Source organism: Cryptotermes secundus, unplaced genomic scaffold, assembly GCF_002891405.2.
Source record: "Cryptotermes secundus unplaced genomic scaffold, Csec_1.0 scaffold593, whole genome shotgun sequence".
Lineage (NCBI taxonomy): Eukaryota > Metazoa > Arthropoda > Insecta > Blattodea > Kalotermitidae > Cryptotermes > Cryptotermes secundus.
Window position 1 is genome coordinate 1,346,573 of NW_019739960.1, and position 15,416 is coordinate 1,361,988.

Sequence of the window (15,416 nt, forward strand, 5' to 3'; positions counted from 1 at the left end):
GATATACATAGTAACGAACAGTACCCACAGCAACACACCAGGCTATCAGTGCATTTTCTGCAAGAGTCTATATAACAACACTACACTAAAATTCACTACAGCGTGTGGTCAAATAGTATGGATGCCTTGATATGCTATTGGTTGCACAGAAACGTCCTATTGAAGATCCATGATGGAAAGATTATACTCAGTGACCAGATTTATGGGCTGCCATGTGTTCCATCTGATTATCTCTTGGGTGCTTTTTTCTACATTTTAATTGATCTTACTCTTAATAAAATTGTTATCAGAAAGTATCTGTCCATCCATCCATTTTTAATATGTTTTAAGCTTTTGATATGTTCATGACACAGTTGCAATGTGGGTCACTAGTTCATATCTAGGGTAAGCAAGTAAACGAGAAAGCAAGAGACAAAATGTATTTCAAGACCAAAACTCACAGAGTGTCATGATGTTGCCCAAGTTAATACAAAGTCATGAAGCAAAAGTGGAATTTTACTGATTTGCTGTATCACGAGATTTATAAAGTATAAAATAAAATATTTATAAAAGGTTACCTACTATTTATTTTCTTTGACGTGTTTGCATTAAGGCTATGAAATTAATTCATAAAATTACTTCTCCTCTGCAGATAGTTTCCCCTTGTGCATGTGTCTTGCATTTAGATTCATTTTCCAGTCAGGTAAATAGTGTAGTGTAGTGTGCTTTAGTACAGTGTTGAAAAATGGCTAGTTTTATAAATTATTACAGCAGAAACAATGTTTTACCAATGTTTAATTCTCTCTCTTTTCTCAATTCTCAAAAATTTTCCAGATCCACATCATGATCTCATAGGACTTGAAAAGCAATTCTTGTACATGTCTACTAAAAACTGGGTGTTTACTGTTATCAGTAAACTAATTCAAGAATCTTGTTCTTTTACAATCTATCGAGAAAAGTTAATCGGAAGCAATCTTTATTTAATTTTAGGAACGAGAGCAGTTGGAATCCATTACAGTTTCGCCATCTGTACCCTCAGCACCAGTTATCAATGAAAGCACTACCACCACAAAGGTGATACAGCTTGACACCAAGAATCAGGGAAGTGTTCCATCACTCCACAACTTACAGCACAGCCCCCCCTTGCTGTCACATGCAGAGAATGCAGATAATGTGAACAATGATAATCAGGGCTCACAGCCAACATGCAACACTGGCTCTGTCATTGATCTGCATCTAGAAGTGGAGGACAGTTTGCAGAAGAGTATGTCAGTAGCCCCCCTCAAACAAATGCGGAATGTTAAGCGTCCAGTTGGTGCAAAGATTCCAGCAACAACTCCAAGAATAATGTAAGTACCTCAAGAAGTGAATATGTTTAAAGCATTTTAAACATTCATATTTTGCATTTAAAGTGAAGGACATAGATGAGAGTGTTTGAAAGAGAGATCTTGAGGAGAATATTTGAGCTCAACAGAGAGCAGATATAACCAGAGGATGATGGGACATGGAGGAGCTTCATAATTTGTGAATTCAACAGTTATCTGTCATCCAGGCTTCCAGAATTCTCATTCAACTGACATGTTTTGAAAGACAATTTGCCATTCACAGAAACTTGTTTCAAAAACAAATTTCCAGTATGCTTACTCACCCTTGGCAGTTCTCCCAGCTGCCACTAGTAGCACCACCTGTTATCATTGAGGTGTCATTGTAGTTGTAGTGATTCATGACTACAACAGAAGCCAGATATAATTGTGACTGCAGGACAGTGTATCCTAAATCATTCATACAGCAATCTGCTCTGTCACCCAAGAAAACACTCGCGCGAGAACTAAAGAAGAAAAGTGTGTTGACTTCAAACCAGAAAATGGAAATGCACAAAAGACCAGAAAATTATAAAAACAGTGTGAAACTTTGTTTCTCTGGGTTTTCTCTATGGATCTGACAGATTTCTTTAACCAGAACATTCCAGTCTTCATACTTCCCATATAACAGAGAGTTTACTATATTATATATTGTGTATTGCTGTATTATGAGTAATAAAATTAAGTAGGATGAAAAAGATGGGGCATGAAGCACACATGGGAATGATGAGAAATGCATACAAAATTGTAGTTCAAAAACCTCAAGGGAAGAGACCAATTTGGTGACCTAGGCATAGATGTAGAAGTAATATTAAAATACATGTTCAAAATATGGGATGTGAGAGAGTGAACTGGATTCAACTGGTTAGCTGCTGTGAACTTTGAAGCTTCATAAAAGACAGGAGATTTTCTGACCTAGCTTCTCAGGAGGGACTATGATATTTGTTCTTCATGACGTAATGGTTGGTTATTTATTGTATTGTCAGTATTTTTGATAGACATTTATTCAGACAGATACTGACGTTACTGTATCTGTTAAATTTAGCATACATTGTAGGCTATATTAAGTGATATTTGTGACCATTTTCTAACAGTCCCTGTTAATTAATAAATTTATTTATTTATTTATTTACTTTGCCTAAAATGCAGAATGACTGCATAGTTTATGTATGCCTAAATTTACAGGCAGTTTCATGACAGCACCTGCACAAAGCTGAATAGTGGCCTGTTTCCTGATACCTCGTATCCTGTGGACAAGCCGAAGGAAGCCCTGCAACAATGCTTCATACACCTCAGCAGCTCAGAATGGTTAGTATCGCTTTTCTTTAAAAAAAATTAAACTTTTAAAATTAGAGTACAAGGGAAAATGTAAGTAAGGCCTCTCTTATTTTAATAAGTACTGATAAGGTACATAGATGGGATATCTCAGATGCTGTAGCAGTGGGCTACAGACAGGATAAATGGCTGGCAGGGCAAGAGATCATTCTTTACTCCACAGCATTCAGACTGGCTCTGGGACCCAGCTGTTGGGTACTGGGGGTTCTTTCTCCAGGATTAAGTAGTAAGGCTGACTTCACTCACTCAACATCTATTGTCATGTCATGAATGCTGGATCTATACCTCCATTCATCCTCCCTCTCCTCCCCCTTCATCTTCATGGCATAGTTCTTAGTTGCTTAATTAATTATACACGGGGACAAATTTAGTTTTTGTCTTTACTGGTAAGATACATCATATATTACAAATGTCTGAAAACAAAATGTTGAAGAAAATACCAGGGCCCAAGCTGGACAAAATAAGAGGGCATTTCATATGTGACAAAGCAAGACACTTTGCGATATAACTTATGCACTATACATTATGTAGTAAATTATGGTAGTGAAATCTAGATGTTTAAAATAGGCTGGATATGTAGCTTGGATCTGTCAAACAAGTAATTCAAACAGAATTTTGTTGGAGTAACTCATTGCATTGCAACCATTTTGGAACAATCTAAAAATCTCTTAACTTGTCCCAGGATATCAAGTTTTAACAAAACTAACTTAAGGATTCACACAATCACTGTATCCAATACAAATCTATAACTCTTAGCCAATGTAGAGAATAGAAGATAACAGTATTTGTAAAACAGTCTGATGATTGCCAATATGCCAAAAAATTTTACATAATAAAACATTTTATATATTCCACTTAATTATATATAAAATCTCTGATCAAGGAAACCCAACATGATGCTCTGAAACAGTATTTCATGGACTACTGTGTACAAGACACTGAAAAATGTGTCAACATTAGCGGTAATTATTAATAGGAATTGCCTGTTTGAAGTGTTAAACTCACTTTCATTATTTAATTTATTTTGACAGTATCGCATTATAACATTGATACCTATCTACCAAACTACATGTAATCATATCCCTGACACCATCATCTTAATTATAACAGGCTAATTGAAGAAACAGTACATTCTAATAAGTTTAGAATTGAGAGATGGTAGAACAGCCTGAAGAAAAGACAACTAAGAAGACCTAGGCATAGAAGGGAGGATAATATTAAAAAGGGTCTTAGAGAAATAGGTTGGAAGGATATAGACTGGAATCATTGGGTTCAGAATTGAGACTAGTGACAGGCTCTTCTGAAAACGAAAATGAAGATATGGATTACATAAATGCTTGGTATTTCTTGATTAGCTAAGCAAATATTGGCTTCTCAAGAAGAATTAGGCTGCATGGAATTAGCTAGTTAAGTTAGTTAATGAAAGTTTTATTATAGGATACTTATGAGATGTGTTGCAGCTAAGTAAAGTAGGTGTTTTTTTCCAGGGAAGTGACGATGCAGGGCCTGCAATTGTTGGTACGTCTGATGCGCCATCATCCTGAAACCATCCGCACTCAGCTTCATTCTGTTATTGTGGCTGTGGGGAAACAAGTGCGCAACCTCCGCTCACAAGTGGCACGTGCTGCTTGTCAAGCAAGCGGAGAGCTCTTCCTGTCACAGAAAAGGGCTCTTGAGACTGTAAGTGCTACTTGACAGCAGTTGTGGCTGTGGCTGTGAGAAAGGGTAGAAGTCACTGAGTTCACAGTGCAGATGGTGCTATAGTCAAACACAGTATGATGGACAGCATACAGTCATATGATTCTGATGTTGAGAGAGGCCAAGGAAATGCATACATGTAATTAATCACTGTCTTCATAACTCTTCAAGCCCTTGGATTATATTGATAGAGAAGCTTTAGGATTCAGTTTTCAGGCATTCTTGCAAAGTATTCTAATCATTTTAATTTTATGTTTTATTGTACAATCTCTACACAGTGTGCCTAAGAAAAGCATGGATTTTGAAGATCGTGTTTGTCTGTCCATCTATATTTCAAATCCAGATTCATTGGATGAATTTTAGTAAAACTGGTTATGCCATCAAAAGTGTCGCTGTTGGCCCTCCAAACTGTCTCTGCCCTGCACAAAACGTTGGTGCCACTTAAACACAGCTCTGCGGCCGAAAGCTTCTTCGCCATACACTTGCTTCATCATGTTAAACGTTTTGCTAGGGTATTTGCCTAGTTTTTGGCAGAACTTGATGTTTGCCCGTTGTTCGAACTGCCACATTTTTTATTTCTGCCACTCACATTTAACTGCAGTTCACAATAGAGGCCATAGTTCTGCTTACACTGTTTACACACAATTGCCTCTTGCTGTGACGAGAGAGGAACTGACAGGACATCATACCGTGGCTCAACCTATCCACTGCAGTGCACTGCAACGACGCTTTGCGACCAGTCCACGAACTTATTGACTACAGTAGTAAAAGCAGGGGTGTTTTGAATGTGTGGAATAATCCAAATTCATATAAAACTTTGTTTTGTGACTCTAGCCCTTTGTTACAGATGTTAAGCTTTATCTTGCACAGTGCAATGTATGTTTGTATTAAAACCATTGAACGTAATTGGGTAGTTGAACTAAGCAAGTTGGCTCAAGTTGTGAAACTTCTAATTTCTGTTTGTGATATGCCTAATTTGAATTACAGCCAGAATACTGACTATCCCAGTGGAGTTTCTTGTGAGTATCCTTAGTCCCTCCAGGCAAGTGATAAGATACTCGTATTACCTCAAATTAAACCTCTGCTTCCTTGCATTTCAATTCCATCTCATTTTCACTAATAATCCTATAATTCAATGCTATTCAATCTGAGTTATTTGAATTTCCCTGGAATGATATCTTCAGGAAAATCATCAAGAACAAACAATTCTCTCTCTCTCTCTCTCTCTGATAATGGAAAGCCACGTGACAGTTCTCCAGCTTAGAAGATAGGTACAGGTATTATGTGAAACTCAATTATTTGGGCTTACCAAATTTCATAACTTGTAGTTTTTTCTTACCAGCCTGTCCACAGTTGAAGGCGAAATTGACAGTTATCAGCTAGATGGGCCATCACTACAATACAGCAGCATTATACTTGATGCACTTAATAACATGTTTCCTGGGTAGTGAATATGGAAGTGAGGCCCTGTGATTTGGCCTGTAATACTACTAGATTTGACATCCAATAATTTCATCTGGGGGGGGGGGGNAGAAGTGTTTTATATGAGTGTAAGGGGCAAATGGTTATTTTTATGAACTCGAACAGTGGATCCCTGCAATTATTGATGTAAGAATTACAGAGGTACCAAGGCATGTGTGGTCTGAAAACAGTCATTGGCTACTTGTCTCTGATGATGCAAAATGAGATGATGTGAAAATTTACTGACTGAAAATTTTTCAGTTAAATTTTATTTAAGTGTTTTTCAGTATGTATAGTGAAAATACAGCCCCTTAAAATCCAAAAGTGACCTCTGTTGAACTGAAAGTTAAAGAATTATTGTTCATGGTGGTTGCTTGTTTTATTCATCACATTTGATGTGGGGTATTATTTCTTTCTTTCTTTCTTTCTTTCTTTCTTTCTTTTCTTTCCTATTACACTTTCATATTTTGTCTCCTTCCATTCTTTCTCCTGTTTTTCTTTTTAATTTCGTGTCCACTCTGTTGTTATTCCCTTCCTCCCTCTCCTTCAAGCTAAAACAGCTCCATCACCTCTGTTCTTCCATAATTTTACCTGCTTCTATTTTTACTCCTACTTTCCTTTCCCATCCAATTTATATTTTATCCTGTTTTCATTGGTTGGATATACAAGTGTAAGTCAATAAGTAAGTTACAAATTGATATAGAACTTAAACAGATAAGAGTACTGATTTGAAAAATGCTTTTGTTTCTCAACATAATCTCCCTGTACATTGAGACACTTGTCCCATCATTTCACAAGCCCCTGAAAACCAGCAGCATAAAATTCTTTGTGCTGCTGTTGGAACCAGGCGTGTTGCTCTTGCATGACAACGTGCATCCCCATACTGCCAACAAGACAAATGAGACACTGCGAAATTTCAAGTGGGAAGTCCTCAAGCATCCTCCGTATAGCCCCAACCTTGCTCCAAGTGACTTCCATTTGTTCAGCTGTGATAAACATCATCTTTTGGCTGAACTTTTTCCCAACGATGAAGCTGTAGTAACAGGTGTCACCGCATGGCAGACTTATATCAAAATAATAATTACCCAATCTTCAGTCCTATAAAATGGAATGAATTTCTTGAACAATAGCTTGATCATCAGCTTCTCTCAGAATGACACTACTCCATTAGTACAGATAATTTGGAATTTCTGTCATTTAATTTTGTAGAATAACACATTTCTTAACTGTAATTTTGAACCAAATGTGTATTTGTATGCTTTCAGGATTTGGATGAACTTGCCTGTCCGTTATTGCACAGAACTGCTGACACAAACAAGTTCTTGAGAGCAGACAGCAATGCTGCCCTGGATAAGATGATAGAGGTTATCAGTCCTTCAAAAGCTGTTGCCGTCATTGTAGGGAAGGGCATAAGGTGAGACATGAAGAACAAATGTTTCTAATTTAATTTTTGGTTCAGTTCTTTCATTGTTATAGACATGTCATAGAAGAGCATAGACAGTTATGCTGTGTATTATAGACACAACTGTTCTGCCAAATATACAAATGTCCAACAACAAAGTGTTTGTTTTATGATATCCCAAATCTGAGAAGTGGGAAACTTTTCTTTAGATGCCATTGTAACTGTTGTATCTTTTATAATGCAACTCAATATAAATCATTTTATACAACTTACAAACATAATAAAAGAATTGAGGTTTTCACAGCGGTAACTATGAAGAAAGCAGTATTCTGGGATGTGGTACCATGTAGATGTGGTGTTAACCGATGTTTCGGAGGAACGTATCGCCTCCATCTTCAGGGTAGAAGGAAAAATAGGAAAATCTGCAAGCGAAGAGACAGTGAGAACCAGTGCAAGCAGACTGAACTGATGATGGAAATAAACTCAGCTATGTGAGAGCAGTGAAGGGGGGGGGGAGTCTACATGGGAAATCAGTGGAGAGGGTCTGGGTCTGGGACAGAAGCAGGCCTTTCTCTCCCCCGACACAGTATCCTATACAAAACCCTGCTGTCCCAGAGCCATCCCCCCTCCATCTCCACTGATTTCCCATGTAGACTTTCCCCCCCTTCCTTCCCTGCTCTCACATAGCCGAGTTTATTTCCAACATCAGTCCAGTCTGCTTGCACCGGTTCTCACTCTCTCTTCGCTTGCGGATTTTTTTTTCTTCTACCCTAAGATGGAGGCGATACGTTCCTCTGAAACGTCGGTTAACACCACATCTACATGGTGCCACATCCCAGAAGACTGCTTTCTTCATATTAAAAGAAGTATCTTTTCCATTTCATCTATTTTACCATTTTCAGGTATTTTCACAATTTTTCAACTAACTGAACTCTTTTTTTCTTAAAAAACAGTTTACTGAGGGCAGAAATATTTTATATATGGAGAGATTTGTGATTGCTTACATAATGATTATCAAATGCACTGGAGAAATGAACATAAAGAATTAAGAATACTTATAACAGGAATAAATATTTGACATTTTGGATCTGGAGAAACAAAATGATAAAAGAAGAGAATGTACGCTTAATAGGCATGTTTGATAGAAGAAATTGTACATGAAATTATCGTTCTTATACAGAGAAATGTGCACTGCAGTTTCAGCAACTATTCTTACTGCTCGTGGTGGTTACTTATTTTATTCATCAGATTTCATGTGGGATATTATTTTTCCTATAATCCTTTCCTATTTTGTCTCCTTCCCTTCTGTCTTCATTGTTAATTTACCATTTCTTGTCTGCTCTCTACTCATTCCCTTCCTCACTCTTCTTCACATTAGCCCAGCTCCATTATATCTGTTCTTCCATAATTTTACCTGCTTCCAACTTAACTCAAACATTCCTTTTCCATTCAATTTATATTTTATCCTATTATCATTGGCGGGATACAGTTTGGATACCCCACTCCAAATCCATATAATGGCATATATCCTAGCAACAATAGAAGACATTTTGGGTTTTACCACTTATCCTGGCAGAAACAGATGATTTTTTTTAATTCACTTAGTGGGGGGTGGAGTCCAACTGGATTCACTCAGCATGGCGGCCAATGATTGGCCTATTGTAGCCTGCCCCATGTGATTATGATGATGGAGAATTTGGTGGAATGAAGATTGGCAGGGGAAACCAAAGTACTCGGAGAAAACATGCCCCAGTGCCACTTTGCCCAACACAAATCTCACTTGACCACACCCGGGATCGAACCCGGACTGCTGCAGTGGGAAGCCAGAGACTAACCACTTGAGCTGTGATCCGGCCCCAGCGACAGATGATAGATTGGGTTTTGACCCATGTTCTAATATTGGCAGAAGACAGACGAGTTTCCTCATATATCCTAGCAAGAACAGAAGGTAGTTTGGTTTCTGTCATATCCTAGCAAGAGGAGAAGGTAGTTTGGTTTCCCTCATATGCTAGTAATAGCAGATCATGGTCACAGCTTTTCCTGCATTCAAGCAGCATTAGAATATAGTCTCAGTTTTTCCCATATCATAGCAATGATCTCATTGTTCTCACAATCCCAGTGCCTTTCTTGTGGCACAGATAATGGAAACATGATTTAGTAACAAAATTAACAGTTTTCTAAGTGCTTTCCTACATTTGTATCTTTATGAATTTGTTTCTGTATTGCATGATTTGGGAGGAATAGGCTGGGATAGGAGAACGGATGGACTTTGGCGAATATATATATATAATTAAGACTGCAATAATCAATTCAATCTCCTCTTAATTTCCTCCTGAATCAGGTTTTGATCTGTTATCGTCGTTCCCAAATATGTGAACTGTGCCGCATTTTCAAAACATCTGTTTCCTATCTTTATGTCATGATTTTGCCCTGCATTTTGGTGATGAGACAGTAACATATACTTAGTTTTCTCTGTGTTTACTTCTGGACCAACCTCTTTACTTGCATTAATTAAAGTTTGTGTGTTTTTCACTATAAACAAAAATGAAATACACATATGTGTGTATGAATTATTTAATGTATGCTTCAAAATTATGTTTTAATAGAGCACTGAGAACATTAAAATAATGAAACAGATATCATTATAATGCAATCTGTGCTCTACAAAGGCTCCCTATTGTTTTTGGTTATTTTATTCTCAATTGCCATTCTGTTCAGGAGGTAGTGATGAATTGTTTTATGTGAAAGTCTGAAAATGTACTCATAACATCACTGTTGCAAGCTGTCTTGAAAATTTTATGAATTATGAAGAAAGTGTACTGAACATAAAGTGTGACTTCCATTTCTCTTTACAACTTTTGTTTGGAGCATTTTTCTCTCCAACAGAAACACATATAGGTCCTCATGTGAAGTAGGCAAGAAGCTTGTCCTAAATAAAAATTTATGTGGCTTGACTGTTTTTCATAAAATCATCCTGTATCAAATATCATGAAACAATGTTCATTGCTTCCTGAATTGTTTTATGTGTATGGTCAAACGGGCTAAGTGAAAATAATAGACACTCCACAGTGTTATAAATGCATCTACTAAAATTACTCCAATATAAAAGTTTCTTGTATGAAAGTATGTGTTTTTAATGAGTTTAACTATAACCCAGCTTGTTTTTAAAAACTAAGTATTACACACAATAAAATGATACAGTGCATTGTAGCAGTTTGAATACAGTATATGCCTGATGATGGTGTTATATGGCTAAAATGTCATAAAACATATATGAAACTTAGACTAAGTGGTATTTAACCAATCGATCAAACGATGCACTTACAAAACTATTGCATGTGTGTGTGCGCACGTGCCAAATTAATTCAATAGGATATTGCAAACATAAACAACTTTCAGCAATAAAATTTAAAATTTGAGAGTAACAGCTTTAACAAGAAATCGTGTATAAAAATTTTTCACTTCTTATTCACTGCCTCACATGCAGACTTGTGTTAAAATCTTAAAATTCAATTTTGAATTTTAAAATTATTTTTCATATTGCTGGTGCTGTACATATTTCAACCAATATGGTCATCATCAGGTGCTTACAAAAATTCTGTTTGGAAACTGCTGCACTTCTGTCAATGAATACAGTTCTAAAATACACCCTCACTTATGTGCCCATATGCTGTTGTACATTTATAATGCTGGATGATTCCTAGTACGTGTCATGTACAGCTGTACAGGACACATAAGAGGAATCTCCCAGCACTACCATACCATAAAGAAAACTATAGTAATTTCCTATCCAAGCTCTCAGGGTGTGATAACTACAGGAGCACACTTTAACTCTATAATGGCTGTAGCCAACAATAGTATCAATTATGGAGGCCTTCTTAGAGTGTCTTTGATTCTTTCATAGTGCATGTTGGCAGTAGTGCATATTTTTAAAAAATCTTAATAAGTCAGGTATCTCTGCGTGAAAGGAAGACTGCATAACATTTTGGTTTCCAAAAGAACTGTGTTGCTTCTTCATAATTGTATAAACAAGCTTTCTGTTTTAACTGTCCTGACTGGATTTAGTTACAGAAGATTCTGGCTTGCTATGTGGTTAGTAGGGTCGCTGTGCTGGCGTCATTTTAAACTCACTCTAACTTTCTCTAAAAGAAATGTCTCGGTTTGAGTTTGTACAATTATTCTGTACTTTAAATTGTGTTTGAAGTGCACAGCCATTCTGTACTGTCTATTCACTTGGTCAGAATTACTTGCTAAATTTTTTGTGTTCTTTTAACAATTTTCATGGATGTCCAGCTTGCCTTCCCTTCTGTCCATGTTGAATAGTGATAGTTCTGAGCACTGGCATAAGACTAGGCTTTCACTGGGCTATAACTTCGGCATGGGGGATCTTTTGAATATAGGACCATCAAAGCTGTGACATGCTGCTTTATGCTAATTGGGGATTAAATGGAATGTTGATAGCTACTTTCTGTCTCTCTGAAAATCTGACAATTGAAAACATAGTTCCTGGTTAGATGTTTTGTTGCTGTGAAAGTCCTCAAGGGTACCTTTAGAATGTATTCTGTATTACCTTGTTTTTATGGGTGTTGACATGTGAGGCACTGTGGGACCAAACATCTTGAATGTTTCTATAACCAACCACTTGATCAAGTACACTCTGTTCCTCAGTCACCACATTTAACTATGGAATTTTTTGACCTGTTTGCATGAAACCTAGCTTGAATATTATAACTCCCCACCCTTTGTGTTTTTTTCCTAAAAAAGTTTTATTAAGTAGTTACTTCCAAAAATATAAAGCAACAGCTTTTCAACAGTACAGAATATTTTTATGTGATGACAGCTCTATCCTGTCTTGCCAGATTGAGCAACATGATTTAATGGTAATGATCCTGGCTTCTATTCAGGAAGAGCCAAATTCTAATATCAGCTGGGTTATCCACAGTTTGTCAACAGTATTATCCATTATGTCAGTGGCATGTGTTTTTAGGCATTTTACATGCCATTTAAATTCACTCTGTGTTTATAGTTTTTACCAGTCAATATTGCCTTTTGTACACTATTTTATTATGTTAGGTGAAGAAGTGAATATAAAGAACTAAGCAAGGCATGTAGCAGTTATAAATTTGTGACAGTTGGGGTCTTATGGAGAAAAATGTCCATTTTACTATGTCTTAGTATGTCAGGGAGTTTTAAATATTAATTCTCCTTTGATATTCCCAAACACTGAAATGTTGCAGCCACCAGAATGCCATTGTACGAACTTCTTGTGCCCGATTGTTGGTGAGTTTGGTGAACAGGATTGGTGTAGATAAAGTGATGGCACACCCTGGAGACATCAGGGACAAGATCCTCATTTCTGGCTCCAACCTGTTGACGGAAGGAAGTCTGGACACCAGGTGAGGTGGAAGGCTGGCATCTGGATTCACTATCTCATGATAGGGACTGGGTCTTCTGAACATGGTCATAAACCTTAAGAGTCCATAATAATGTGGGGAATTTCCCAACCAGTTGAAAGACTATTAACTTCTTGAGAAGGACACTGATCCATGTTGTTATTTGGTTACACCACGGGAAAATGTGGAACCCTGTGATTATACAGTGTATTTAAAATCTTAATATCACATCTATTCCAGCTTTTTAAAAGAGTTCAAAGCATACTAAACAGTGTATAAAGAAAAAAAATGATCAAACCTGACCACATTATAGCATATTCAATGTTACTGTTCCTCTTTTGTGACATTATTATTTGTCTGTTAACCTGAAGTTCACAGTGAACATTTACCCGGCATTCCTTTGTAGTTGCTGTTGACTGTCTTATAGATAAACAGGTTGTAAAATTGAGCAAAATACACTTAGAGGGCGTATTTTGTGAAAAGAATTGTAAATGACATGTAGACATCCATAATGTTTAAACTGTTTATAAGAAAAGAATATTTAATTCATGCTGAAAAGGGAAGTAATATTCCATAATTGTTACAATGCATGCAGCCACAAAAGAAGGACACATCACAAGACACAGTATACACAAAATATAGGAAGAATGATATAATATGCGAGTTTGAAATACGACTAATATGTTGGGTTTTTGGACTTTATCCATCGTCCTGGTTTTTAAGATAACAAATAAAAACACGACNAGTGCAATAGTTTAACGTAATTAACACACCCGAGGATGGCACAGTGATGCTGAAACATGTAGTGAAGTGACAAGTGAGATTGTGTGCACTAGCAGATGGTCACATACACATACATACATACTTACAAACATAGACATACACATCATGGATATAATTAGAATTATGTTGGGACGCAGAAGGATTGATTCGTGCAGGAACTTATTTAGAGAATTAGAAATCTTACCACTGGCATCTCAGTACATCCTATCTCTTATGCTCTTTGTGATAAAAAATAGAAACAAATTCATAGTAAATTCAGAGATTCATAGAATAAATACCAAAAGGGAGTTTACTGTTTAGGAACAAAGGTCTATAATAATCTACCACAATATATTAAGGATATATCGAGTGACACTAAGAGTTTTGAGGTACAATTAAAACAATTTTTGTATTTACATTCTTTTTATTCTTTACAGGAATATTTTTGTTATAAATCTTTTTAAGGTGCCAGTAGTTGTCTTGTTTACAATTAAAGGAAGATGAGGTTGTCAGTCTGTGTTCTGGTTTTTAGATGCTTATTTTAGATATACATAATTTTTATATTACTGTATACTAGTCATTGTTTCAATTTATTATATAATTGATGTATGTTATACAAGACTCATNGATTTATTATATAACTTTAACTATTGAATTTTTAATTAATAGACTTGCATAAAACTATACAAATTGAATAAGGTTTGCCATTACTTTTACTGCTAAAATTAACTTATTTATTATATTGTACATGTTTATCAGTATTTTATACAACTGTGCATGCTATTAGATGACAACTGTAATCTTTAGTTGTGACTATAACAAGGACAATCTCCACATCCACATGAGAATACTCTCGACAGGATTTATGGAAGGTGAATAAATGAAATGAGGCATTGTTGTTCACCACTGTTACACTTATGAGAAGAACATGTCAGATTTCATGAAAATTCTTTCAGCAGTTAAGTTGCTTAGTGCATACAGGCAGTCTGAAAGGCAAGTGGAACTTAATAGGCACTTCACAGTGTTGTAAATGTGCTTAAATCATACCCACAAAATATCAAAAGCAGTTAAAAAATAACAGTATCCTGGGCTTGTTGTAGGTAAATAAAAAAAACAAATTTAAATATGGTTAAAGGTGTTTTTTTTAATATTTTTCAATTCTTTAGACCATAGGTCTGTTTTATTCTAAAACTTCAATGTCACTATCTTTTAAATGGTCCTTCAGGAATTGTTCCCTCTTTATGAGAGTTTTCCTTCCTCAGGGACTTTGTGCAATATGTCACTTTGGTATGTCTGATGTATCATACTCGTATAACCCCCAGTCCATGGGTTCTCATTCAGTATATTCATATCACCAAATCTGGTGGGGTCACCCAAGGTTGAGGTTAGAGAATCCTCGAAATATTAAACTATACAACATGATAACTGAAAATATACAGTGGTCAAGATATTATTTTGTGTATGAATCATTGTTATTATTTTTTTTCAGGTGCTTTGCCAAACAACTGTTTCGAATGCTGTCCAGCTACCCAACATTTAATTCAGTAATGTCTGAAGTGATCCCATCACATGTACTGAGAAATATCAGCAAAACACTCCAGAACTTGAAGTAAACTCCATAAAAGAATTAATCTAGTTTTCGGATATGTTTGAATATGTTTCGTTCTCAAAATATATTAAGTGCTCTTGTGTAAGTTTATATTAATACCTTATTAATTGCTGAATAAAGTTTATGATAAACTGAAGATCTGAACAAAAATGAGAATTGATACTGCAAATACACCCGGCATGAATTCCAACTGTAAACTAGATTTCCTTCTTTAAAAGCAACTGTTGTAGTTACTGTCAAACTGGAAAAGTCAGAATCATCTCATTTCCTATTCATTGATAAGTAGTCACAATCATGATGTGTATTTGTACCAACCGTCTTACAGTGCACACAATTTCACGTTTCTCCTCACTACATGTTTCGGCACTAATGTGCCATCTTCAGGTGTGGTTTTCTTTTATATATATTGTGTGCTG

General features: G+C 36.1%; 1 protein-coding gene across 2 annotated transcripts in view; it reads left to right on the top strand.

Moving 5' to 3' along the window:
• Positions 1-15,136, top strand: part of LOC111872178 — a gene marked incomplete at its 5' end in the record, with an annotated part of 117,391 nt that extends 102,255 nt beyond the window's left edge. For both annotated transcript variants that reach the window (XM_023865787.2, XM_023865788.2), the window contains 6 exon segments: positions 970-1,328; positions 2,526-2,648; positions 4,163-4,355; positions 7,100-7,248; positions 12,474-12,632; positions 14,881-15,136. In XM_023865787.2, the coding sequence (XP_023721555.2) occupies positions 970-1,328; positions 2,526-2,648; positions 4,163-4,355; positions 7,100-7,248; positions 12,474-12,632; positions 14,881-15,004 (1,107 nt within the window). In that variant the 3' untranslated portion in view covers positions 15,005-15,136.
• Between the last annotated feature and the right edge of the window lie 280 nt (positions 15,137-15,416).